Source organism: Podarcis melisellensis, assembly GCF_964234715.1.
Source record: "Podarcis melisellensis genome assembly, chromosome: 14".
NCBI lineage: Eukaryota > Metazoa > Chordata > Lepidosauria > Squamata > Lacertidae > Podarcis > Podarcis melisellensis.
In genome coordinates this window covers 45,758,837-45,785,407 of record NC_138546.1, presented here as the reverse complement: position 1 = coordinate 45,785,407, position 26,571 = coordinate 45,758,837, and the positions used below count along the sequence as shown (strand labels likewise).

General features: G+C 47.8%; 2 protein-coding genes across 6 annotated transcripts in view; both read left to right on the top strand.

Moving 5' to 3' along the window:
• Nucleotides 1–548: 548 nt before the first annotated feature.
• LOC309356322 (SH2 domain-containing adapter protein F-like) lies at nucleotides 549–13,626 on the top strand. Its single transcript, XM_081887754.1, has 7 exons — nucleotides 549–853; nucleotides 3,680–3,809; nucleotides 6,763–6,987; nucleotides 7,804–8,010; nucleotides 9,465–9,588; nucleotides 10,841–10,960; nucleotides 12,201–13,626. Exons 1-7 carry the CDS (start codon nucleotides 554–556, stop codon nucleotides 12,406–12,408), a joined length of 1,314 nt encoding a protein of 437 aa, XP_081743880.1. The 5' UTR covers nucleotides 549–553; the 3' UTR covers nucleotides 12,409–13,626.
• Nucleotides 13,627–22,466: 8,840 nt separating this feature from the next.
• PARP6 (poly(ADP-ribose) polymerase family member 6) overlaps nucleotides 22,467–26,571 on the top strand; it is a 56,712-nt gene continuing 52,607 nt past the window's right edge. For 3 of the 5 annotated variants that reach the window (XR_014162705.1, XM_081887685.1, XM_081887684.1), the window contains exon 1: nucleotides 22,467–22,843. The gene's annotated coding sequence lies outside the window, so the exon portion shown is untranslated. The remainder of the gene's footprint in view (nucleotides 22,844–26,571) is intronic. The other 2 variants (XM_081887683.1, XM_081887682.1) reach the window with 1 other exon arrangement.

The window sequence follows — 26,571 nt, the reverse complement described above, 5'->3', positions numbered from 1 at the left end:
GCACTTTTAGAGAAATCAAAGACTGGAACTGAGGGAAGTCGGGTGGGTGGGTTCTGTGGGGGGAGGGAGGAAAAATGGGGGGGGAAATAAGGATGACAGGTTTCTGAATAATATGTTTTGTTTTAATTTTGAATAAAAAAGTTATTTAAAAAAAAGAATAAATTGCTCCACAATGTTTTTTTTATTAAAAAGGAAACGGGGCGCGTCGATGGAGAGGGGGGACGTGGAACGCACGTGAAAAGGAACCCCCACCTCCAAGGCCCTGCTAAAGCTGTGGGGTCTCTGGGAGGCCAAGGCTCCGCACGGGAGCGATCGGGGTCGGGGGCGCTCCTTGGCGATCGCCGCCCCGTCGCCGAGCTTGCGCCCCAAAGGCCCGATGCGTCTCGGGGAGCCGCGCGCCGGGAAAGGAGGGGGCGATCGGGGGCGATGGGCGGGCACAGCGCTTCCGCACCGGCCGGCTAGGCGAGCAGGAGCTCCGACCGGCCCTGCCGCGGGCCCGGGACCGCCGCCGCTGCTGCTCCGCGTGCGCGCCGCCGCCGCCCCGGGGCGCACCATGGCGCGCTGGCTCCGCGAGCGCCTGCTTTTCCGCAGCGCCAAGCCGGCGCCGCCGCAGCCGGATTACGCGGCGGGCCCCGAGCAGCCCGACCTGCTCGCTGCCTACCGGCTGCAGCGGGAGCGGGACTTCGAAGACCCCTACGCGGGCGGCAACGCCGCCTCCTCCGCGCCCGCCGCCGACCTCGACGGCCGCCGCTGCCGATCGCCCCGGAGGCGCCTCATCCGGGTGGAAGCGGCGCAGGCGGCCGAAACAGCCGCGGCCTCCGGGACCGGCGATGCGCAGGGCCAGCGAGAAAAGGTGGGGCCGCCCTCGCCGTCGGGGGGCTGCCGGGGCGGGAGCCGGAGCTGGAGGTGCCCGTGTTTACACGATGCGGTTCCTCCGGAGGGTGGGGTGGGGACGGGGGGCTTTCGTTTCAGCCTGCAGCCTGGCTCTGTTTACTCGGAAGTAAGCCCCCATTGTTCTCCTTGTCCCAGCAAAACGCAAAAAGGAGCCTGGGCACGGGCGGGGCAAGACTTCTCAGGTCTCGGCTTCGATCCCAGACACGTTTCCCCGGAGGTAAGCAGCCGGGAGCCCACTGGGGCTGACCTCCGAGTTCACGTGTATAGGACCGTGCCCTCGCCCTGCATGGACCGGAGGACACCTCGTTGGCAGTTTTGAAGCTAGTCTCTCTCCCAGTTGTTAGAATTGTAGAATTCTAGAGCTGGAAAGGGTCCCAGGGTCATTTAGTCCAACCCCTGCAAGGCAGGAATCAAAGAGGTCGTGTTCTGTTTTGCATAGACACGTCCTTGGCTGCACGTTTTGACTCATGGCCCTTTGGGCACCACAGGTTACCAGGATTTGCTTATCACCGCCCCCTAGATCACTGGTAGCCGATGCAGTGCCCTCCAGATGTTGCTGGATTCCAACCCCCATCAGTCCCAGCCAGCATGGCCAATGGTCAGGGAGGATAGGAGTCCAGCAAGACCTGGAGGGCACAGGCTCCTGCCTTACCCCTGCATCAGAGAGTTACTTCTTGTGTGGCTCCTTGGGGGGGGGGAGGTGTTACTGAGTTGTTGTTGTTTATTTTGATTATACTGTCATACCTCGGGTTACAGACGCTTTGGGTTGCGCACCGTGCCGAACCCGGAAGTACCGGATTGGTTACTTTCAGCTGTCAGGATTTGCACATGAACAGAAGTGCTAAATCACGCTTTGCGCATGCGCAGAAGCTCCGAATCGCGACCCACGCGTGCGCAGTCGTGCGGGTTGCAGGTTGCAAACACTGCAGGTTGTGAACATGCCTCTTGCATGGATCATGTTCGCAACCCGAGCGTCCACTGTATATTGTGGTTTTTATGTTGCTCTTTCCTGTGAACCGCCCTGAGACCTCGGGATATAGGGCAGTATATAAATTCAATAAAGAATAAGAATAAGAACTCAGAAGAGCCAAGCTGAATCAGGCCAGGGGCCCAATCTAGTCCACCATCCTGTTCTTCAGTGGCCAACCAGATCCCTCTGGGAAATCGACAAGTGGATTCTGAGTGCTGTAACAGCGCTCTCCTGTGTGGAACCAAACCGCGAAAATATTCTGGAAAGCCTGTAAACGCCACCTTGGTAGACAAGATAGCACTGGGACTAATAGTTGGTTGCTGCATGAATGAGTTCACATATGTTTAAGCCTTTGCTTTTGCGATGTGCTCTTTGGCTTGCATTGATGTGCTGCTGATCGGTGGGCTTGGGATGGTTAGCTAGTTGGGAGAGGGGAGGCTTCTCACACTGCCCGCCTGTCAGCTTCTCCCTTATCGGGGAGATGGGTGAGAGTCAGGGGTGCCAACTTTAATAAAATATTGGGGGTGGGGGCGGTAAGCCTCGACCCACATAATTGACCACAGGGCATGGCGCATGCATGCCATTTGAATGGCAATGCCCACAAACTTTTTTGGGGTAGGTGGCCCCCTCAGAAATTTATTGGGGGGAGGGGGTTGAAGGTACCTTGGCCCCTAGGAGTTGGCTCCTACTATGAGAGTTGGGAAGGGGCCTGCCAGTCAAGGGCGAGTTAATTGGGCTGTAGAGGCCGGCTTACATAGCTTGGTTTTGTATAAATGCTTTCCCAGGTATGGACAAGCCATGTCGACTACTAGCTGTTTTGGTGTCTGTTCCGAGTCTGTGAAGGCAGATTCGGAACTTTATATACCGTATTTTTCATCCTGGAAGACACACCAGACCATAAGATGCACCTAGTTTTGGGAGGAGGAAAACAAGAAAAAAATATTCTGAATCCCAGAAGCCAGAACAGCAAGAGGGATCACTGTGCAGTGAAAGCAGAGATCCCTCTCACTGTTCTGGATTCTGGGATAGCTGCGCAGCCTGCATTCGCTCCATAAGACACACACACATTTCCCCTTACTTTTTAGGAGGCAAAAAGTGAGTCTTATAGAGCAAAAAATACAGTGTGTGTGTGTACATATGTGTGTGTGTGTGTGCGCGCGTATTATTTTCTGTTTTACACTTTAAAATAAACATTTGACATCCTTAAGATATCAATGACGTCCCTTCTTCTCTTTCCATGGTTCATTTTGCATATTATAAATCCCTGCATATTTTACAAAAACTATGCCAATCGGTTTTCCATTATTGGATCCGTCAAAACTTATTTACACTGTTGAATTTATCTTAATGCTGCCCGCGTTTTCAGCTGTACACAGTTATTTCCCATATATTCAGTAGATGTTTTCCAATCTTCTTTAAACATATGTTCTTCTTGTTCTCTTATAGTCTGCAAGTTGTGCATATTCTGTCAACTTAAGTTGCCATTCTTCTTTGGTTGGGACCTTGCTCCTTTTCCATTTTGGGGCTAACAAAACACGGGCCGCAGTTGTTGCAAACATAAAGAACCTTTGCTGACAGGGGAGACAGAACGTTGCCATCGTGACAATCCTCCAGGAGGTGAAGGAGACTAGCTGCCCTGGCTTTCAGGTTCCACACGATTATGGATTTAAAGCACAAAGCGATAAAGCAAACATGTTACAAACAATAGGTAAAATACAATGAAACTCAGTACCAAAGTAGATGGAGCCATGGCCTGACTCTGTGTAAAGCAGCACCATACTTTTCTAACTAATTGGGTCGTCTTCTCCCTTTCAGATGATGATTGTGGAGGACTACGCAGATCCATTTGATACCAGACAAGAAACTAGTTGTCAAACCGGGGAGCAGGAAAGGGTGAAAAGCGAAGGCTATATGGAACCGTATGAAGCTCAGAAGTTGCTGGCGGGTAAAGTACCGTTTTGATGCTAAGTCTTCTGTGTTTCTTGACCTGCCAGATCTGGAGTGAGACTTATATTTGCAGTGTTGGATGGAAAACTTTGAAATAGGGAACATAATGATGCTCTCTGATGCAGCTTTCTCTAATCTGGTACCTTCTGGGTATTTTGAACTCCGGTTCCCATCAGTCCCAGCCAGTATGGCCAATTGTCTGGGACTATGGGAGCTGTAGTCCAACACATCTGGAGATAACTGGGTTGGGGAAGGTCTGAGCTAGTGCAAAGACATCTATTGAGTGTCATATATGATCTTTATTTCATTATCTTCTATTTTCCTACACTCAGTACTTGTTTGTTTCAACCTCATCCTTCAGTTTATTGTGTTTCCAGGTTAGCTTCTGTACATTTACTAAACTAGTAGAAAGTATTTAATAGGAAAAATCTCAGTAGTGGCATGCTCATTGTTCTAGCTGTGAGTTCACAGATTTGTGATATTTTCTGTTTTGTAGATTTCTGATTCACATTTTTGAAATTTTGTTAAGCTTCCTTGAAGGCCACATTTATTTATTTATTCGTTCTCTTACTACATTTAAATTTCATCTTTCTTCCAGTGAGCAGGAGGCAGAATAGACAGTTTCTCCCTTGCCTTTTATCCTCACAGCAACCCTGTGAGGAAGGTTAAGCTGAGATTTTGATTGATTTGGTTCGATTGTTGTATTTTTATGCCACTTTTCATTCAAATGAATCCCAAAGCGGCTTAGAAAAAATGTGGGGGTGGGATGAGATGATCCTAAGGGTCCCTTCCAACTTTATGAAAGGACGAAAACATAATAAAACATAATAAAAGGTAAAGGGTAAAGGGATCCCTGACCATTAGGTCCAGTCATGACCGACTCTGGGGTTGCGGCGCTCATCTTGCTTTATCGGCCGAGGGAACCAGCGTACAGCTTCCGGGTCATGTGGCCAGCATGACTAAGCCGCTTCTAGAGAACCAGAGCAGCGCACGGAAACACCGTTTACCTTCCCGCCGGAGTGGTACCTATTTATCTACTTGCACTTTGACATGCTTTCGAACTGCTAGGTTGGCAGGAGCTGGGACTGAGCAGCGGGAGCTCACCCTGTCGCGGGGATTCGAACCGCCAACCTTCTGATTGGCAAGTCCTAGGCTCTGTGGTTTAAGCCACAGCACCACCCGTGTCCCAATAAAACATAATGGAACATCACAAATACAGCGATATAAAATAAGTAACAAATCATCAAGAAAACAATTACAATCTATAAAACACTATTAACAAAGCAACTACTAAAAATAAGCTAAATATCGCAATAACAACAAAACTCATGTGATTAACAAATCATTATGGCATTTATAATCTATAAATCCATATTATCAACAGTAACAAAATAGCAACTAAAAAATAATAATAAAAAGCTGAGCGCTGTTAAATTCATACACACACTCTCCATGCCCCCATGAGTGATAATCTTTCACTCCAGTGAAAGATTGGGCAGCTGCCAAAAGTTGCCACAGGGAAATTCATGGCTGAGTGAATGTGGCTTCCTCAAGTCTTGTTCTGATGCTATACCAGAAATGTGGCATTGCATTAAAAATAAAAACAAACACGGAAGGAGGCAGTCCTATTCTGGAAGAAATTCTCTTCCTTCTCTTCCTCCCCCTAACCATGTCACTTAACAGTTACCCCAAATATGAAAGTCAAATTATGGTCACTGCTGTCTCTGCCTGTCACTGCATACGAAAAGCAACCTGCAGCAGTCCAGACTGGCAGTATTTTGCAGAAAGGGCTCAAATACATATTTGAAATGTAGGTTTGGGAAATTCAAGTGGATTGAAGTGCTCTGTTACCTTAGTGGAACAAATCCACTTTTAAAAAAGCAGCAACTTTGGCTGGTCTCCTTAAAAAATCTCAAAAACTTTGGGCAATCTCTTAATAAAAGTTCCGCCCCAGCTGCCGGCGGGGATTGCTTTGAATTGTCAGTAGGAAGGTGTGCAAACAGTGCAAATAAATCAGGATGGATACAGGCGGAATTCCCGTTGTGGTATAACTGCCCCATAAACAAATCAGAAGGAATGCTCAATAAAGACTTGACTGGCCTCCAAACACCATGTATGCTTTGTGCAGTCAGTGAATATTCAGTATTCAACAGGTCACTGGAGGAGCTATAAATTCAAGTGTGCTATAAGGAACTGGGTAGTTTCTAACTGGACATGTGAAATCCCAGAGGTGCAAATCTGGAATCCAAGGAGGGATAACAACAACAACAACAACAACTTATTATTTATACCCTGCCCGTGTGGCTGGGTTTCCCCAGCCACTGTGGGTGGCTTCCAACAAAGTATTAAAATATAGTGGTCTGTTAAACATTAAAAGCTTCCCTAAGCAGCCTTCAGATGTCTTCTAAAAGTCTGATAGTTGTTTTTCTCGTTGACATCTGGTGGGAGGGTGTTCCACAGGGCGGGTGCCACTACCGAGAAGGCCCTCTGCCTCGTTCCCTGTAGCTTTGCTTCTCGCAGTGAGGGATCTGCCAGAAGGCCTTCAGAGCTGGACCTCAGTGTCCAGGCTGAACAATGGGGGTGGAGACGCTCCTTCAGGTATGCTGGACTGAGGCTGTTTAGGGCTTTAAAGGTCAGCACCAACACTTTGAATTGTGCTTGGAATTGTGCTTAGATATTAAAATGGCCTTGCATTTTAAGCAGCAGCCATAAGAAACGAAAAAGAATGCCACGCAAAGAAGTGCATGGAAACCCATGCAGACACAGGAGTGGGCTGGGGCACTCTATGCCTTCTCCGTGCCCTGCAAAAAGATACTGCAAACTGCTGCAGGAGGGAGGGAGCTCTTTATCCCTTTTCTGCCAGCTCCCCGCAGGCAGGTAAAATTCTTTTGCAGGCTAGTAACTATTTGCAAGCCTGCTTTAAAGTGAAATCTTTCCTTCTTTGCTACCAGAGATCCAGAAAACCGGCTCCAACGATGCCCTAGCTGCTCAAAAACCTCTGCACTTATATGACATTCCCTATGAAGCACCTGAGAACTGCATGGACCCCGACCTCCAGCAACCACCTGGCGTTCAGTGCCGATACTCGTGGCTGCCGGAAGACGATGAGCGGCCACCGGAGGAATATGATCAGCCCTGGGAGTGGAAAAAGGAGCGTATCTCCAGGGTATTTGCAGGCAAGTAGCCAAAGGGGGCATTGGCGCAGGGACTTATTTTGGTTTGGGGGATAGGTGGGATTAGTCAGGCATAAGACAAAAGACAGGGAAGTAGGATGGAATTTCAATTCAGCTCTCATTTAAAGGCGAACCTACCAAATTCAAACTTCCTGAAACAATAGGCAAACTGAGACACAGCTGTTTTTCAAACTCATTCGAGATTGTAATGCAGTTCTGCAGCCACGTAACATGTACAAAAATGCAGGGCAAAGCAGGCATATGAATGCACATATTACTGAAAATGACATACCAAATGCATTGTATTAGGGAATCTTGCTGTGGGAAAATGCGTATATTAGGCAAAATTGCATACAAAAGTATGTGTATTAGGAGAAATCCACACTAAAATTTTGATGAATTTTTACAAGGACTTTTCCAAAGATCACAAATTTATATGGAAATGTAGCAAACTGAACGTAAGATTGGAAACCTGACAAACCCTGAGAAACTGAACATGACAGATTTGCCCGTCCCTAACAGAATCTGCTTTTTTTATGTTTTCGTGGTGGGATGGAGAGCCAAGCTAAAAGTTAAACCAGCCTTCCGCAGTTTGGTGTGCATCAGATGTTTTGGATTGCAGCTTCCATTATCCCTGATGGTTGGTCATTCCATCACTTTGTCTGGGTGTCCTAACGTCTTTTTTATGTTGCTGTGGGGACTGACAGGTTGATCTGAGCACCTATTTGGGAGGGGGCTTTAAGCCCTTTCCGCTCATTGGGAATATCTAGCCAGCCTCCCTCCAGAAATCTTTCTTTTCTCTCCTAATGATCCGTCCAGTTGAAATCGAAGGAATTCAGGAGCTGCCATGGCCCCCGCCCGTTGGGCAGCTAGACAGCTCTGCGAACCACATGGATGCTGAGGGACCACCCACTCTTCAGAGCATCAGCGCCAGATGCCTGCCGGCCGATGCTCCGCCAAGCCTCCAGGATATCAGCGCCAGCCTCCAGGACCCTGAAGCTATGGCCAGACCCCTGGGTGTCAGTAGTGGGTATCCACAAACCACACAAGCTTTGGGATGGGAATATGGAGGCTCCAGCCATTGAGATAATATAGGCAGAGGGTCTGGGCATTTGCGTGGCAGCAATTTCTGCACAGACATGCAAGACAACACAGGGTCCCAAAAAGCTCTTCTTTTTATCTTGTATTTAAAGATAAAGTTCCTGGTCCTCATGGTGAATCTGAAAATGGGCAGCTCCTACTTCAAAGGCTAAGGGCTACACAGCACAGTTATGTGACCGACACTTTTTTACTGGACTCCTTTTTAGGCTTTTAAGGGAAGTACAGTGGTACCTCGGGTTACATACGCTTCAGGTTACACACTCCGCTAACCCAGAAATAGTGCTTCAGGTTAAGAACTTTGCTTCAGGCTAAGAACAGAAATCGGGCTCTGGCGGCGCGGCAGCAGCAGGAGGCCCCATTAGCTAAAGTGGTGCTTCAGGTTAAGAACACTTTCAAGTTAAGAACGGACCTCCAGAATGAATTAAGTACTTAACCCGAGGTACCACTGTAGTCGCAGGGGGCATCGGTTTGCAGGGAAGAATGCAAGGGGCCATTGAACTCTTTTCTGGCCAGCAATTTGTCCACTCAAAATTGCCTCCTCCCGAGTTGGTTGACTCACTCCATGGTAGAAAGCATATGTGGTCCCCACATCCTTTCCCTGTTGAGAAGCAAAGCTGCTGGAGAGAGATGTGGTTTTAGAGTGGCTGGCTGTGAAAGATTTAAAGAGGCCTCGTCTCCCTAACCCTCTAGCTCCCTAAAGTTGCCTTTTCATTTTTTAAAACACACCAAACCCGGAGGGGGGGAGGGGGGGATCTTGGAAGTAGACAAAACATGTTTTGGCCCTGAGATACTAAAAAAGGTGAGGATGGGGCCTCCAGTGATCAGGGGGTAGATTTTCTGCTTGCAGTGAATCTCCCAGACTAAATAACAGGCCTTGTGGTGCAACCCTGTGCACGCTTACTCAGAAGCAAGCCCTATGGTGTTCAGTGGGGTTTTGTTCTTGTTGTTTAGTCATTTAGTCGTGTCCGACTCTTTGTGACCCCATGGACCAGAGCACGCCAGGCAGTGTCTTCCACAGCCTCCCACAGTTTGGTCAGACTCATGCTGGTAGCTTCGAGAGCACTGTCCAACCATCTCGTCCTCTGTCGTCCCCTTCTCCTTGTGCCCTCCATCTTTCCCAACATCAGGGTCTTTGGATAGCAGTTTAGTAGCTCAATTCCTTTGCATGTTTACTGGATAGCCCTGCCGTGTGATCTCCTGTCACCTTTTTCCACCTCCACCTTCTTCCCTGATGCTGCACTATAAATTCAGGGCTCCCAAGTTTCTTGCACTCTTCCCCAATCTGTTATCCTGCTTTCTGAGTCACTCTTGTTCTGCACCTTGGGACCCGCCACCACATGTTGCTTATTTCATGCACACTCGTGTGTTTCTGCCCCAAGGCAAGGGAGCTGTGAAGAACCAGCCTTGCCCAGAGAAGAGGAGTAGCGCATGCTGGCTGAGCATGGAGCATGGGTTAGCTTTCGGTGAACGCGTCAATCCCACTTTGCCGCTGGAGAGCCAAGCGTAAGTAGCTTGAGCACAGGAGAGTAGGCTGGGACAGGGACACTTGCATGTCTGATCACACACTAGGGCACCAACAACACCACATACACAGACCCCATCCACCTTCCTCTGCTGAGCTTTGCGTGGTAGGAATACAACACTTTCAGCAAAATTCTGCTCTGGCCATTTCTGTTGTCAGAGACACCAAGCCAATGTCCCGCCCCAGAACTCATTCTGGTGAGAGCCAGTGTGGTGTAGTGGTTAAGAGCAGTAGCCTCCTAATCTGGGGAACCAGGTTTGCGTCTCTGCTCCTCCACATGCAGCTGCTGGGTGACCTTGGGCTAGTCACACTTCTCTAAAGTCTCTCAGCCTCACTCACCTCACAGAGGGGAGGAAGGGAAAGGAGATTGTTAGTCACTTTGAGACTCCTTCGGGTAGTGATAAAGTGGGATATCAAATCCAAACTCTTCTTCTTCTCTTAACCAGTAAGCAGGGACTGATGATCACAATCTGGACAAGAATGGCAGTAGCGAAATGAGCTCAAAAAACGAGACCCTTGGCTCTTTGAAGGACTAAGGTTCATCGTGGCATCCATTTTTGTGTGGATAAAACCCACTTCATCAAATGCTGCGGGGCAGATAAGACCGGGGCCCCAAATAACAGTTGTGTGTGTAAAGTGAGCTCCTGGGTGTTCCTGTGCTGTGCTTTGAAGTCTCGACAACCGGAGCTTCAAAGTGCAGCATCGCTTGACATCATAGTGACATCTGGGGATTGGCAAGTGGACAGGGGCCTCCCAACTATCACATTTGGCTCAGCATGGGTGGAGAGATAAGGCCAGTAAAGGTTCCCCACACCCATACAATAGAAGAACAATAGCCATACACAACAGCAACAATGGGTGATTTGCACACCCGTCTTAGCTTTGCTGTGCACAGCCAGGGGAGAGAACCTTTGTTTCAACTGAGTCCTAAGCCCACTCCATCCATTTTAGTTGTGCATTGTAGATCATGAGTTTCATTCTGGAGCCTCCCTTTGAATCTTTCTGAAGTGACAAAGGTGGTACCTAATCCAGGCTGAAAACCTTCAGGTGTCTTCTATTTATATGGCTCCTTGTGGAGAAATGCATGCCTTGGTATGTAGGCGCATGTGGACCACAAACTATTATTATTTAGTTTATTTTAAAATTAGGTTAGTATCTCACGTCTCCAGCTGAAGGTTCCTGAAGGACCTCTCTATAGGGGTCTGAGTGGATGACTTCCTTTCTCCTCCACAGGTGGTATCATGGGACCTTGAGCCGAGTGGGTGCCGAGGGGCTATTGCGACTTTGCAGAGAAGCCAGTTACCTGGTGCGGAACAGTGAGAGCAGCCATGAAGCCTTCTCCCTCTCCCTGAAGTGAGTGTGTGAGCCTTGAGGATTCTGTATGCATCGTACTGCTCTGAGCTGACTAAAGTAGTTCATGGAGTTTCACTGGGAAAGCCTGGCAGGGGCTCAGGGAGCATTAGGATGAAGTAAATGGGGCCTTGCAACAAAAAGCTTGCAATCTGGAACTTGCTAAAGCTAAGCAGGTCTCGGTCTGGTTGGTAAGTGGATGCGAGACCATCAGGGAATAATAGTAAGTGGAAGGGGAGCGTAATTTGAGTGGTTAATATGTATTAGAATTGGACGTTATACACATTCACCAGACCTCATGGAGAATCTGCACATAAACCATCCATGAAGAGGGGAATGTGCACATTTTTCGGTCAATATACATATTCTCAAACTGGCATGGGTAAACGCATGGGTAGGCAAACTAAGGCCCAGGGGCCGGATCTGGCCCAATCGCCTTCTAAATCTGGCCCATGGATGGTCCGGGAATCAGCATGTTTTTACATGAGTAGAAAGTGCCCTTTTATTTAAAATGCATCTCTGGGTTATTTGTGGGGCCTGCCTGGTGTTTTTACATGAGTAGAATGTGTCCTTTTATTTAAACTGCATCTCTGGGTTATTTGTGGGGCATAGGAATTCGTTCATTTTTTCCCTTCTAAATATAGTCCAGCCCCCCACAAGGTCCGAGGGACAGTGGACCATCCCCCTGCTGAAAAAGTTTGCTGACCCCTGGGTAAATGTACATATCGTGGATGAATTTTGTACATTCTTTGGCTACGCATAATCTCCAACAAGCCTTGGGGAATGTGCATATATATCAACCGTCTTTTGTACATTTTCTAGGCAATATGCACATTTTCTGGTCAGGATGCATAGTCTCAAAGAAACTTGCCTCTTTTACAGAAATATGCAATCTGCACCTCTGGTCTGCTTCCTGCCCACTGCTTAATATTTCAGGGCCCACGTTATACTCTCCTGCTGGGCAGCAGGAAAAAGGGATGGAGCGCCAGATAAAGATCCAATCCCCTCCCCCCCCCCAGGCTACACAAGAGGATTTTGAATTCCCTATCCCATGCTGCTTTTAAGCTTAGGAGAAAGCTCAATACATGGGGGTCAGTCAGCACTGGAACTGCAGGGAAAGGGGAGGATTTAACCAGTTGGGAGAGGGCTACCCAGCAGGGAAAAGAGGGCCGGGAGAGAAAGAGGCCCATGACCTCTGATCCAACCCACTGTTGACCCACCCTCCTACCATTCCTTCCCCTAGGAGCAGCCAAGGCTTCCTTCACATGAAGCTCTTGCAGACTGAAGACCACAAATTTGTCCTGGGCCAGCACAGCCCTCCCTTTGACAACGTCCCTGAGATCATCCACCACTATGCCAGCCACAAGCTGCCCATCCAGGGAGCAGAGCACATGTCCCTGCTCTATCCCGTCACCACACAACCCTCCAGCTGCCTTGCAGCTGAGCAGTGACTTCTGGCGGAGGACGGGTGAGCGTTGGACAAGAGCAGAACATTTTTGGATTGCAGTTGCTTGCATGGATTGGAAGAGGAGGCGTCCAAGGTGAGGCTGGAAGGCACAGGCCACCCAAACGGACCTCGGAACCGTTCCATCCTCAGCTCTGCATCTGCAGGAGAAACCAGGCTTTTTGCATGTTGGGACTCCAGGCCCTCCTCGTTGGGTGCCAGTTAACTCTCTTGACATCTTCAGGGCAGGCCCCCCAAAGTAGGAGAAAACCAGTTCTCAGGGAGGAGGACTTGGAATTACAAAGCTGGGTGGCACCTCAAGTGTGAAGGAGTCTAACCCACTACACCATTATTCCCCTCTGACTCTATTGGGGCCACTTCCAGCAGGCCTGTTTGCCACATGTTGCCTGCACATCGCAGATCAAGCATTCATATCATTCAACGTCACGCGAAGCATGATACTGTTCTATGGAGATAGCTTTCCTGTTTTGACTGAGAGTTGTAAAGGGACGAGAGATCAAGAGAGGGAGCGTGCAAATGGGCCAACCAGCCACCAACCTCCTCTTGGTTTCACAACTTGCTGACTCCCCTCTCTCTATTTTGACCTCTATCTGCGGCAGCTTCAAAGCTGGTAGTTTCCTGCGAGCAGGATTTCTGACTGGCTGCTGTTCAATAGGATCTGCCTTTCCCCTGAATGGAGTTGGCTCCGATGTCTCTCCTGATGTTACTTCATCGGTCAAATCCAGGTCTCTGTCCTCAGTCATGTGAGCAGCCTGCCTTCAGCCAGCTCTCCCGATGACTAGACCTCACCATCTTCCAAAAGGCCCCATGAGCCAGCCTCCAGGCAGAGATTCACTGAACTGAGAAGACAAAAAGAACGGATGACAAGAAAGATAGAGGAACTAGAGCTCGGTGCAAAGGCATGCCGAAGGTCCCAGGCTGAATTTTGGGCATCTCCAGCTGAAATGATCAGATGGGGCAAGGGACAGGAAAGATATCCTGGAGAACCACTACCACTTGTGGTAGACAGTGGCATGGACCAAAAGGAATGGGTAGTCTGACCTGGTACAAGGCAGCTTCTTATGTCCCTCTGGTGGGAGGATTTGCATGTGTCAGGATCCCTTGTGTAATGAATTTACCCAGGATGCATTGTGAAACCCTCATTTGGTACTAGTCAGAGGGTCTTTTGTTTCTAGCTCCTTCAAATAAAAAACAAATGACATGGCATGCCTTGATTGCTGCTGTCCTCTGCGCCGTCAACAGTAAACAGGGGCACTCTGAGCTTATCCTTGCTCTCTCCCCCTGCCCCAGACTCCTCTGCTTTTTTGTGTGTGCTTAATTTGGCAGCTGTTGAGAATGCCTGAATGATCTCTCTCATGCTTACAGATGTACCATCTAGATCTTATTGCTGAAAGTGTAGGGCTTAATAATTAACTTATTCAGTAAATTTCTGGATTTGTGCAAAACTTCCAGAGGGGCATATCATAACGAGAAATCCTGTGAGGTCTTTATTTTCAGTGTGTTGTTTGCTTGCGGCCTTGTGGGTTACGTTGCTACCACCTGCTGGACATGTGGATGGTGTGACTCTGGCTACACTCATGGCTGCGGCCAAGATTTGGCAGCACATCTTCACCCATCATCCCTGTTCCTTGGACTTGTTAGTTCCACTGCCTTCTCCTGTGCCTTTTAAATCTACTTAGAGCCCGACAGGCGGTTGCTATACCTGCCCATTGATCTCTGAGGGCTTCAGCACATATGGTGCTACCAGCAAATCACTCCCTCTCACTGCAAACTCAGGATTTTATCAAAAAAGGGAAGGATAAAACAATCTCCCTGCAGATGTTCTTTCTCTAGCTGAGTTGGCTTTCCCCAGGCCACGTTGTTCTTCCGGGGATGTGTGTCTTTCCTGTGCCCAAAAACCAAAATGGTCTTTCCTCCTGCCACTGCAGTCTCTGGGTGACTTTCACATCTTTGCTGACAAAGAGTGACTTTCAGCTACGGGGAGGACATTGAGACCCATCTGTACTCTGCAGTCCACATGCTCTGCTCATTGTTCTGCATTGGCTCCTTCCCTCCCTTGGTAAAGGTAAAGGTACCCCTGCCCGTACGGGCCAGTCGTGTCCGACTCTAGGGTTGCGTGCTCATCTCGCTCTAGAGGCCGTGAGCCGGCACCGTCCGGAGACACTTCCGGGTCACGTGGCCAGCGTGACGAAGCTGCAGCTGGTGAGCCAGCACCAGCGCAGCACACGGAAACGCCGTTTACCTTCCCGCTATAAAGCGCTCCCTATTTATCTACTTGCACTTAAGGGTGCTTTCGAACTGCTAGGTAGGCAGGAGCTCGGACTGAACGACGGGAGCTCACCCCGCCACGGGGATTTGAACCGCCGACCATACGATCGGCAAGTCCTAGGCACTGAGGTTTTACCCACAGCGCCACCCGCGTTCCCTCCCTTACTTAAGACCAAAAGGGATTGCGGGATCATTCAGTATGGGATAGCTCCATGGGAGCATGAATCATGGCTCAGCGAATCATAGAACTGTAGAGCTGGGTTCAACCCCCTGCAAGTCAGGAATCTACTTCGTGCTTTGCTTGTAGGATGGCCCCGATTTCAGTCTGCAGTTAAAAGCAGCAAGTAATTTAAAAAGCTGCCGCTAGTCCTCTGAGGTACAACATCAGAGCAGGAAATGGTTTATTATTTAGTTTATACCATCTGGGGTGGGATAGCTGCCATCTAGACATTTCTGTCTTGGGCACCAAAATGGCGTGGGCCATCTGTGCCCATCTGTAAGCAAATGTGTGCCCAGGTCCAGTGTGTGTGTCTGCCACTGACTCACAAATTGTCTCTCTCTCACCCACCTACCAGTGACAGGTAGGTAGCTGTGTTGGTCTGCTGTAGTCGAAACAAAATAAAAAAAAAATGCCTTCCAGTAGCATCTTAGAGACCAACTAAGTTTGTGCATGCACACGAAAGTTCATACCAATAACAAACTTACTTAGTCTCTAAGGTGCTGCTGGAAGGAATTTTTTAAAATTTTGTTTCCACCTACCAGTGTCCCTAAACACATAAGAAAAGAGTCTCACAAGACGAGACTTGAAGTCTACCTAGTCCAGGAGTGGGGAAAGGATGTGACTACAGTGGTACCTCGGGTTAAGTACTTAATTCGTTCCGGAGGTCTGTACTTAACCTGAAACTGTTCTTAACCTGAAGCACCACTTCCAACTAGCTTCAATTATCTAATGGGGCCTCCAGTTGCTGCTGCGCTGCCGGAGCATGATTTCTGTTCTCATCCTGAAGCAAAGTTCTTAACCTGAAGCACTGTTTCTGGTTAGCAGAGTCTGTAACATGAAGCGTATGTAACCTGAAGCGTATGTAACCCGAGGTACCACTGTATCCAGATTTTGTTGGACACCGTGATTTTTTGGTACAGCCACTGATCACAGATGATGGAAGTGGCCCTGAGACCTGCGGGTATAGGGTGACATATAAATTCAATAAAATAAAAAAATAAAAAATATTGTGCGGGTCACATGTCCCCACCCACCTTGTTTAATATCCTGTTTTCAACAGTAGCTACACAGATGTTCTGGGAAACCCACAAGTAAAGCCTAAAGTAGGGTTGGGCGACCTGTGACCCTCCAGGGGACTACAACCCCCATTACTTCTGTCTAGGACTGATAGGAGCTGGAGCACAACAACATCCAGAGCAACCAGCACTCACGAGGTACACTGCTTGTGGACATGGAGGTTCCATTTACCTATCATTGCTAATAGCCCCCATACCATGGAACTTGTTGCAATGGATATGATAAGCCATGGATGGAAACCTGTCGTCCAGCCAGATTATGTTTAAAATTTCGTGTATTGTACATTTTAATTTTGTAAGCTGTTTTGAATATATATATATATATATATATATATATATATATACATATATATGTGTGTGTGTGTATAAAACAAATCCCCATCATCCTTGCTGGGCAGGAGGTGCGGTCGAAGAACTGGAGGCCTGGAGGTTCCGCATCCCTTCTGTAAGTGAATTATGCATAAGGAGGATAAATAATTTCTTTTGTCCTGAGTCATGCTGCCAGACGATTTTACTGGGCGATGCTGCATTCTGGTTTTATGAGCGGAAATTAATCTCTACTCAATCTTTTCCCTTTACATAATTATAAAAAAACTCCTCATGCTCCTCACCTTCAGAAGCAATTCCTACTACCTTCAATGGCTCTTCCTTCCAGGTAAGTGTGCACAGGTAGGTTGGCCTCCTTACCCATTATTTCTTGTAAAGCAGAAACAACGCAATCACTGCCCCAGCAAAGCTTCAAGTGTCAGATCAAGGCCATTTTATTTCAGGATGCCTTGACACCACTGAATGCTGCTCTGCTCTTTTTGTTTTCTGATGTTTTAGTCTGTGTTTTTGAATTTCATTCATTCTGGGTGGGATTTAATTTTTTGTAAGCTCTTTGAGAGACAGGCAGAAAGAGATGTGCGTATCTAAATTCTTCAAATAAACTTGGGGTAGCCAGTGTAGTACCTTACAGAAGTTGATCGACTTGACTCCTATTGGCCCCAAAAAGCATAACCAATGGCCAGGGATGATGGAAACAGTGGTTGTTGGCATCTGTATGTCTTGAGAGACAATGGAGTGCACCTCCAGGGATGGAGCCAAACCGTTGGAGAATCACAGCACCTGCTGTGGCTGCAGAGAGTGGTAAATCATAACTGTGGCTCTCGTGTATTTCTGCTGCATTAGCAGCGCAGAAGTGACGTCTCCAGGGCACAAGTCTGGGCAGTGTGTCTGGAGGTCCTGGACTGCTCAGACAACAAGATGTGGTCCAAAGGAAAGCAGAGCAATACGTTTGGCACCAGCTTGGCTGCGGGAGTTGCCAGAAGGAAGCACACAAGACGCCATCCAACCATTTTAGGGACCCCCTATGGATTTCTGTAGGGTTTACTCCTTAGCCTTTTCTTCTCCCGAAGATGTCCCACAAGGCAGCAGGTATGGATTTTCCCTCAGAGCTTACTCCCAAAGCCTTTCTCACAAACGAATATACAGTGGAACCTTGTTTTCTCGAACTTAATCCGTTCTGGAAATCCATTCAACTCCCAAAACATTTGAAAACGAAGGCATGGCTTCTGATTGGCACAGGCACCCTGGAAACAATAGCCGAGAGCTGCAGTGGACGTTCAGCTTCCAAAAAATGTGAGAAAACCAGAACACACAATTCTGGGTTTTCGGTGTTCGGGAGCCAATATGTTCGTCAACTAAGCTGTTCGAGAACCAAGGTTCCACTGTAGCTGCAAGACAGAAGAGGTTTAGGGTCAGAGTTTTCCTTCTCCTAGATGGGCTATTTTCCCAGGTGAACGAGCCCCATCTGCCCCCTCACTTCCCTCTACAGAAACCACCTACTTGACTCTTGGACCCAGTCTTGGTCTTGGCTGCTCAATCTGCCCGGAGCCTGTCCTTGCATGCATTTCCCTGCATGGGAATGGCACTGCAACAATATCTAGTTATCTCTCGCTTGGACTACTGCAATGCTCTCTACGTGCGGCTACCTCTGAAGGTGACCCGGAAACTACAATTAATCCAGAATGCGGCAGCTAGACTGGTGACTGGGTGTGGCCGCTGAGACCATATAACACCGGTCTTGAAAGACCTACACTGGCTCCCAGTACGTTTCTGAGCAAAATTCAAAGTGTTGGTGCTGACCTTTAAAGCCCTAAATGGCCTCAGTCCAGTATACCTGAAGGAGCGCCTCTACCCACATCGTTCTGCCTAGATACAGATCCAGCACCGAGGGCCTTGTGGCAGTTCCCTCATTGCAAGAAGCCACGTTACAGGGAACCAGGCAGAGGGCCTTCTTGGTAGTGGCACCCGCCCTGTGAAACGCCCTCCCACCAGATGCCAAAGAGAAAAACAACTACCAGACTTTTAGAAGACATCTGAAGGCAGCCCTGTTTAGGGAAGCTTTTAATTAAAAGCTTTTACCTTTCCCGCCCCGACCTGGCCGCAGTGATCCATGCGACGGTCACCTCCAGGCTTGACTACTGTAATTCACTCTACACGGGGCTGCCCTTGAAGCTGTCCCAGAAACTCCAGCGGGTGCAGAATGCTGCAGCGAGGCTCCTCACGGGGTCTCTGCCATATTCACCCAGTTCTTTTCCAGCTGCACTGGCTCCCGGTGGAGTACAGGGTCAGATTTAAGGTGCTGGTTTTGACCTTTAAAGCCCTTCACGGCCTAGGGCCCTCGTAACTACGGGACCGCCTCTCCCGGTATGCCCCACAGAGATCCTCAAGGTCCATAAATAGCAACACCCTAGTGGTCCCGGGCCCTAAGGAAGTTAGTTTGGCTTCAACCAGAGCCAGGGCCTTTTCAGCACTGGCTCCGGCCTGGTGGAACGCCATGTCTCATGAGACCAGGGCCCTGCAGGATCTGATTTCTTTCCACAGGGCCTGTAAGACAGAGTTGTTCCGCCTGGCCTTTGGCTTGGAGCCAATTTGATTCCCTCCCCCTCTTTCTTTTTTCTTTTTCCTTTCTCCTCCTGTGATGAGGCTGCATTTTAATATTTTAATGTTTTAATATTTTTATGTTGTATTTTAATCTTGTTTTTAAGTTGTATCCATTCAACTTGTTTTTATTATTGCTTGTTAGCCGCCCTGAGCCCGGCCTTGGCTGGGGAGGGCGGGGTATAAATAAAAATATTATTATTGTTGTTGTTTAATAGGTTATTGTATTTTAATGTTCTGTTGGAAGCCGCTCAGAGTGGCTGGGGAAACCCAGCCAGATGGGTGGGGTGTAAATAATAAATATTATTATTATTATTATTATTATATTATTATTATTATTATTATTATTATTATTATTATTATTATTATTATGTAGAAGGCCACACTCAAACCCTGTCTCCCCGCTCCCCTGAAGCTAAACTCAAATCTCCCAAAGGATTTAGCCTTTACTTGCAGGAAAGGTTCTCCAACTCTGCATTCCTGGCAGGCCATAGCTGCCCCCATCTGCTCAAAGTTCTTCCTAGATACTGTAGGCAGATTGCCACTAAGCCCTAAAGTCAGGCCCTTGGTCCATCTAGCTCCATATTGTCTGGCAATGGGTCTCCATGCTTTCAGGCAGCGGGCACTCCCAGTCTTACTGGGAGGTGTCTGAAACAGAACCTGGGACCTGGTCCACAAAGCAGATGCTCCACCGACCAGCTCCACTGGTACATCCCTTTCTCTAGGCAGGCGGCCAGGACCTGTCACGACTCAGCAGCCTCCCCACTGCTATGTGGGGGATGAGGAAAAGCTGTGTTTGGAAGCCTGTCATAGCTCCTTATAAAGAAAACAAACAGGTAGGTCCATTTCTGAAATGAATCATTTCTTGGATTGGCAGAGAGGCTGGTGGCAGCACAGACTTTCTCTCTCCCTGACTGTGCAAGAATGAGTTCCTAAGCATTTAATTGCAGAGGGGATATGGCTCTGTTACAACTAGGAAGGTCACCAGGTAAAGGAAGCGTAGGCAACTCACGGACAATCTGAATACAATGTACAGGTAAATGTTGAAGTGCATGACTTTGGCATCTCCCCAAGAAGGGACAAAAAATATAGCCGATGCATTGCTACACTCAGATGTGCACACTGTCACACTGAATGCCTTTTGTGTGTATGTTAAATATGAGGTGCCAGTAGACATACGGTAACTGGGTAAATTGCAAAATGGATCCAGGACCCCTTATGCTCCCCCCTTCTCTTCTGAGTGTGTGGTGAACGTTGAATTTAAAAGTTGATGATAAAAACAAACAATGCATATTAACAATCAAACAGTTTAATCTTTTGTAGATGATTTGCCTTCCTTTGAGTTTTAATAAATGTTCTAAACAATTAAAGCATACCAAAATTAGGGTTTTGTCCTGGCTCCTGCCCAAAGCATGACAGCAGCAGCATTTATTCATAAGTCACTGGCAACTGGAAATCTGGCTGATCTCCTCCACTCAGCCCCCCCCCCCCCGCTTTTTCCCCACCAGGGGAATCTGTCCATTTTGGTTTCTCTGACTTTCTCATTTTTTCAATGTTAAGTTTAGCTCTACTTCAGTTTAGGAATTCCTTAAATTTTCATGAGGATTTTTTTTAATCAGCATGTATGTGCAAATTTCTCCTAATATACATATTTTTCCATTTGGTTTTGCCAGTTGTACACTTGTGCAAAGCAATTTTCTCTACTAACCATTTTTATATATTATTTTCGCAAAATATATGCATTTTCATGCACACTTTACTCAAGTATATACATGATTTGTACCCGTTACTTGCCTGCGTTACAAAATGAAGAGATGTGCACATTTTGAAAGATGGCTGCATTTCGGCCTGCATATTATTTTGAAAAGTGTGAATTATGTAGCTTCGCTTTTAAGTGCAAACTGAATCCAGTTTCTCCCCCATCCCTCCTCTCCCCACATTTTAAAGTCTTTCCAGCTTTATTAATTATTTATTCATCTGGTTTATTTATATCCCCATTTCCTTCCACTATGGAACTCAAGGTGGCGTAAAATGAGTTCCCAGGGAGTCTCCCATCCGGGCACTGACCAGAACCAGACCTGCTTAGCCTCAGCAAGGTAGCAATGCATCTTGTGCCTTCAGGCAGGGGCAGGGGTGTGGGGGGGGGGAATAGCTAAATAAATAAATAAATAAATATGTAGGATTCCCAGAATTCCCAAGATTCCTACTTCTACCTCATCCTTCCAGCTGTTATAGGAATATAGAATAAATGTTGATCATTGCACAAGGTAAACATACATACATAAGTATATAAACCACATGTCTAAAATAGTACAGGAGAGCAATCCAAAAGCCACCTTAGCTCTCCAAAAGACTCTAAATATTTCCTCCTTATTCTCCCTTGTCTGAGAACAGTCAGGGGAAGTTCCTGAAAGGATTCCTCTCCTATGTCTATGAACCTCCTTTCTATTAATTGTCATTATTTACCCAGGTGCTCTGCATTGAGGGATCCTGATTGTCTTATCAAATGCTAATATTTTGTGTAAACTGTGTCTGGAACAATGTGGAACTTGCTAAACCACACCTTGGCCTGCCTGAGCCACAGTAACCTCACCTTAGGTGTGATATAATTTCTGACTGTTTGTAGAGGGGATGTCCTCCTTCTCCAAGCCAAAATGCAAACCCTTAAAAGAGATGTTTCTTCTTGGTTCTGGGTTTCTCTTGCTTCCTTGCTAGGAGGGGAGGGAACTGTGTCACAACAGAAAAATGAAGATCTGCCTTGCTTTCACTGCATCCTGTCTCCATCCATTCACATCTGACCAATCATGGACTTAGGGGCCTTGGGGAGTTCGGCAGCAAAAGCCAACCACCCCTATTTTTCTACATTCACGTGGAATTGTGCAGAAAGCACGACTGTGCCCCTTTTCAGCAGATTCCTTTATTGCAACTGGACTGCCAAGATAACAAAGGATGGCCTGTTTTTCGCACGTTTAAAAGTGGACCTAAAAAGCCTTAAACATCTCAGGACCACTATAGTCAAGGAGCACCTCTTTCCATATGAACCTACCTGGACCCTGAGATCATCCTTGAGAGGTCCGGAGGGCAGCAACACGAGAACAGGACCTTCTCTGCAGTGGCTCCCCATCTGAAATACTTTCCCCAGGGAAGTCCGCCTGGCGCCTTCATTATACGCCTTTAGGCGCCAGGCAAAAACGTTCCCTTTTAACCAGGCCTTTGGCTGATCCAATTTACATCCTATGCCCTTTTAAAATGCGTTTTTTGTGTGTGTGGGGGGGCGCTATTGGGTTGTTGTTTTATTTTTATTAGACATTTCATGCTTTTATATCTTGCTTTTATTCTGTGAACCGCCCTGAGACTCCCGGGTATAGGGCAATATATAAATTCAATTAATAATAACAACAAATTCTTAGGCAAAAGCGCCCCCGTTTTCTTCCTTTGTGCGAGACACGCAGCCAGGGCTGGGCTGGGGAGGTAGGGGCACTGCCTGCCAGTGCCAGGCTGGCAAATGGGCGGCAGCAGCCTCCTCGGATGGGTAGCGCGCGTCTGGTGGCGCCTCCGCCTGCGCGCCCCCGGGCGCCTGGCTGCCTGGCTCTTCCCCGGCATCCCTCTCTCCCCCCCCCCCACCTTATCGTCTCGCTGCGAAGCATCACATGACAGCATCCCGGAGCTGCACTGAGCATGGGCAAAAGCATCGGGGCCACAGAGCTCCTTTATGAGAGCGACAAAGCCAGCAGCCGCCGACAAGCCTTTTATTTTCTGCCCTGCTGGATCCCCGCTCTCTCTAGCGCGCACGCAATTCGCCGGGCTCCTTGTGCAGCAGAAGCTGGCCGTTGATCTCCCGTCCAGGTTTCCCTTCCCGTCTGCCTGCCACCAGCAGCCTGGTGAGCATCCCGGTCCCCGTCTCGCCAGGCCTTCCGTAGCAGTGGAGGCAGGTAAGTATGATGGAGAACGGGGCGCGGGGGACGGACGTTTGCATGGATTTGCCTTTTGCGGGTACCGAGGCCGAGAGATGCAGAAGAGAAGGCGGGAGGCGAGGACCTCGAACTCCAGCTGTGCATGGCCCCTTCCCTTTCTGCTCTTCCAGAGGTTGCGGCAGTTTATCTCTAGCCGGGTTGGGAGCAAGATCGGAGCCAAGGATTGTGCCTGTCTGACTGCTGCGCATTTGTGCACGTATATACATTGAGCAAATTCGGTTGGGTTGATCAGGGCCTTTACTCTCCCTCCCTCCCTCCCTCTTTCTGTGTGTGTTTTGCTGGAGACTTGAGCTTCAGAGTCTAGAGCTAGGGATTTCTGCAGTCCCCTGCTCTATGGAAAAGCCCAGAGTGACAAATAAACCAGGCCAAGACTCCAGAGCCAAAGGCTTCCATGCGAGTCAACAGGTGGCTCTCTGATAGGCCTGCTCTCACTTCTTGGCATGGGCCCTGTCTGTCCAGAGCTGGGATGCACAGCTCAAAATCACTTGAAGGGCCACTTTGACTTTTTAAAATAAAATTAAGGGATGGGGACTATGCTGCTATAGGAACCACTGAAAATGAGGTTTTGGAAAATTAGGACCCCGTGTTTTCCTTTTCACACCAGGGTGGTGCACTTCACACAGCCCACCCCACCCCTAATTTTGCAAACTAAGGCAGCTGCCTCATGCCACTCTGGTCTTGGGAGCCACAAAACGGGAACAAAATGGTTAAGTTACTTGATTTATTCTTATTGCGTTTTTTGCTGCCAGGGACAGAAGCGCTTGTGGGATTTTCTGACTCAGCTGCTGAAATAACTTGATCAGTCTTGGGTAGGGATCTTGAGTTTGGATGAAGGGAGGTCCTGCCTCATGTAATGAAGTCTCTCGGGCTGTGCTGTTTTAATTCATTCTCTTTTAGACCCCTTTCCTTCTCTATTTGTGGCTCATAGCAGTCTGCCTCTGTCCACTGCCACAAGCTTCCCCGAACCTCTCCTTCTGCTTATCATTGTTTCATTTCTGAGCTTCCTTACATGCTCTCCAACTCCCCCATTGCTCAGGACATGTCAAAAATCATAGTAAAAATGTTTCTGATCATGTGCAGAGTATATTTATCTTGCCCTTGTGTATCCACTGGAGCTACCCACCACTGTCCTCCTGGGATTAGGAAGTAATATTTCTTCTATTCATAATTCAGCCTTTGCTGTCTCTTTTTAGAAACTAGCAACTACATGGAAACATTTTTAAATCCGAAACTAATTGGTGCGAGTTTTAATTAATTGCTGTCAAGATCACTAACACGTATTAGCACCTGAATCCCCTTTGGATGCGGATACTTTTTGGATATGGAGGAACTGTCTGCCATTGTCAGCTTTTTGCTGACCACTATCTATGGACCCTAAACTGGAGTACGGTAGTCAATATATAAAACCAGAGGCAGGAAACCATTTTTCTGTTGAGGGCCACTTTCCCTTGAGGTTGATCTGTCAGGGGCCACATAGTGGAGGTGGGCAGGGCCGAAGCCAGCAGCAGAGGCAGAAACAGGAATGGGGAGACACCTGCCTTGCTTGCATTTCAATGTGAACTCCCCAAATTTACACTTCCCAAGCCAATGCTGTGAACTGAAGCAGCTCTCCTGTGAAATTTGCCCGGTGCCTAATTTTGCAGTGCAGCTATCCAGCCTAAAACTGCTTACAAACATGTGCATATTAGTGATACACAAGAGTGCATTATTAATATGGCAGAAGTTGCTTGCAAAAATGCTTATGCTAGACAAAACTTTTTATATATAATTTCACACACACACACACAAAACACAATACACATGAATTTTCATGCAGACATTGAGTTGTACCCAAGGTAGCACTGTGTTAAAGTCACTTAGCAGTATACTTCTTGCATTGGCAGAATGTTATTGCACAAGGGAAAATGCAATTCCCCTTCTAAAGTTAGCTTCGTAACAGATTGCGCAACTGGAACCAATAAATGTGCAATAAGCTTCCGCTAGGGCAACTGTTGCATCGAGGCTTTTGCACAGCCTTTGAACTCTGTCATCTGCCAGCACATGGGATCTTGTGCTAGTAGACAGAGAATGCTGGATATACAGACAGTGTTAGACAGTGTTGAATATGCCCCCCATCTTTTAATTGCAAGGGAGCAAAGCAAATTTAAGACCAGAAAAACGAGAAATTGAGAACCAAAAGTGAGCATGTGACCCTTTTCTCTCCCTCTTTCTTTTAATGCCACCCACTTCACAACCACCACCTGCTTTCGATTTTTCTCCCCACCCAACCAACTACCAGCTTGCCAGAGGTCCAAACTGATCACTTACACCTTGAGCTATTGCAGTTAGGCCAAGGCCCACATGAGACCATAAGGATTCACATTGCCCACCCCTGCATTATATACACAATCAGGCTGGTGTATCTTAATCCCCCCCCTGAAAAAGCAGCCTCAAGACCCCCTGGATGGGGCCCTTTATTTTCTGTGCTTTTTCGTGATAAAAGCCACCGCTTGGAAGCTGCTATTTGCCTGGAAGGAAAAGTCCGTTTGCACCAATAGAAGCTTCCCTCCTGCAGCAAATAGCAAATTTGGGAGGGGTGGGCAAGATATTTTCATGGGGAAAACAGCATGTGGGGGAGGGGAAGGAAAGGATTAATTCCCTCTCACACTGAGCCATGGTCCTGATTCCAACTGGGGCAGGAACATCTTGACTGCTTTTTCTTCTTCTTCTTCTTATTATTAAAAAATTAAAGGTACATGAATGCATTTAGCATATTGCTTAGTCTGACCCTAAAGCTGTTCTGGTTTGCGATGTTCCTTTGACTTCTTTGGCTTCTGCAGAGGTGGCCCTGTGAGGCTGTATTCTGGGAGAGGAAAGGACATGCCTGGTTTTCAAATGGGCAGGCAAAATATTCTAGGTTCCTCTTATGCATCGCCACTCTTACATCACCACAGAAGAGGACAAATGAGGATACAGATCTGCATAAAATCTGCATTTGCATTGCTAAGATGCAGTGGAGATGAGATGCAAATTCAGAAACGATTGCTATGATCTGAATAGAATTACAATGTATTTTGCCATGGCGGGTGAAGAATGTGGCCAGGTGACCCTGGTTATGTCTGCTCAATCTGCACTGCTTTTGATGGGCAACTTTAAGGTCCCTCCTGCTCTCCCTTCTTACGATTCTTTCTCTTTAAAGAACACCTGGCCTGGTAAGCCCTTCAAACAAAGGACGCCTTAGAGGACTGCCCTCTCTAAAGTAGGACTTGTGGCCATCCTTACGCATGCACCTGAAGTTGTTGTTGTTTAGTCGTTTAATCGTGTCCGACTCTTTGTGACCCCATGGACTAGAGCACGCCAGGCACTCCTGTCTTCCACTGCCTCCCGCAGTTTGTTCAGACTCATGCTGGTACCTTCGAGAACACTGTCCAATCATCTCGTCCTCTGTCGTCCCCTTCTCCTTGTGCCCTCCATCTTCCCCAACATCCGGGGCTTTTCCAGGGAGTCTTCACTTCTCATGAGGTGGCCATATTATTGGAGCCTCAGCTTCAGGATCTGTCCTTCCAGTGAGCACTCAGGGCTGATTTCCTTAAGAATGGATACGTTTGATCTTCTTGCAGTCCATGGGACTCTCAAGAGTCTCCTCCAGCACCAGAATTCAAAAGCATCAATTCTTCAGCGATCAGCCTTCTTTATGGTCCAGCTCT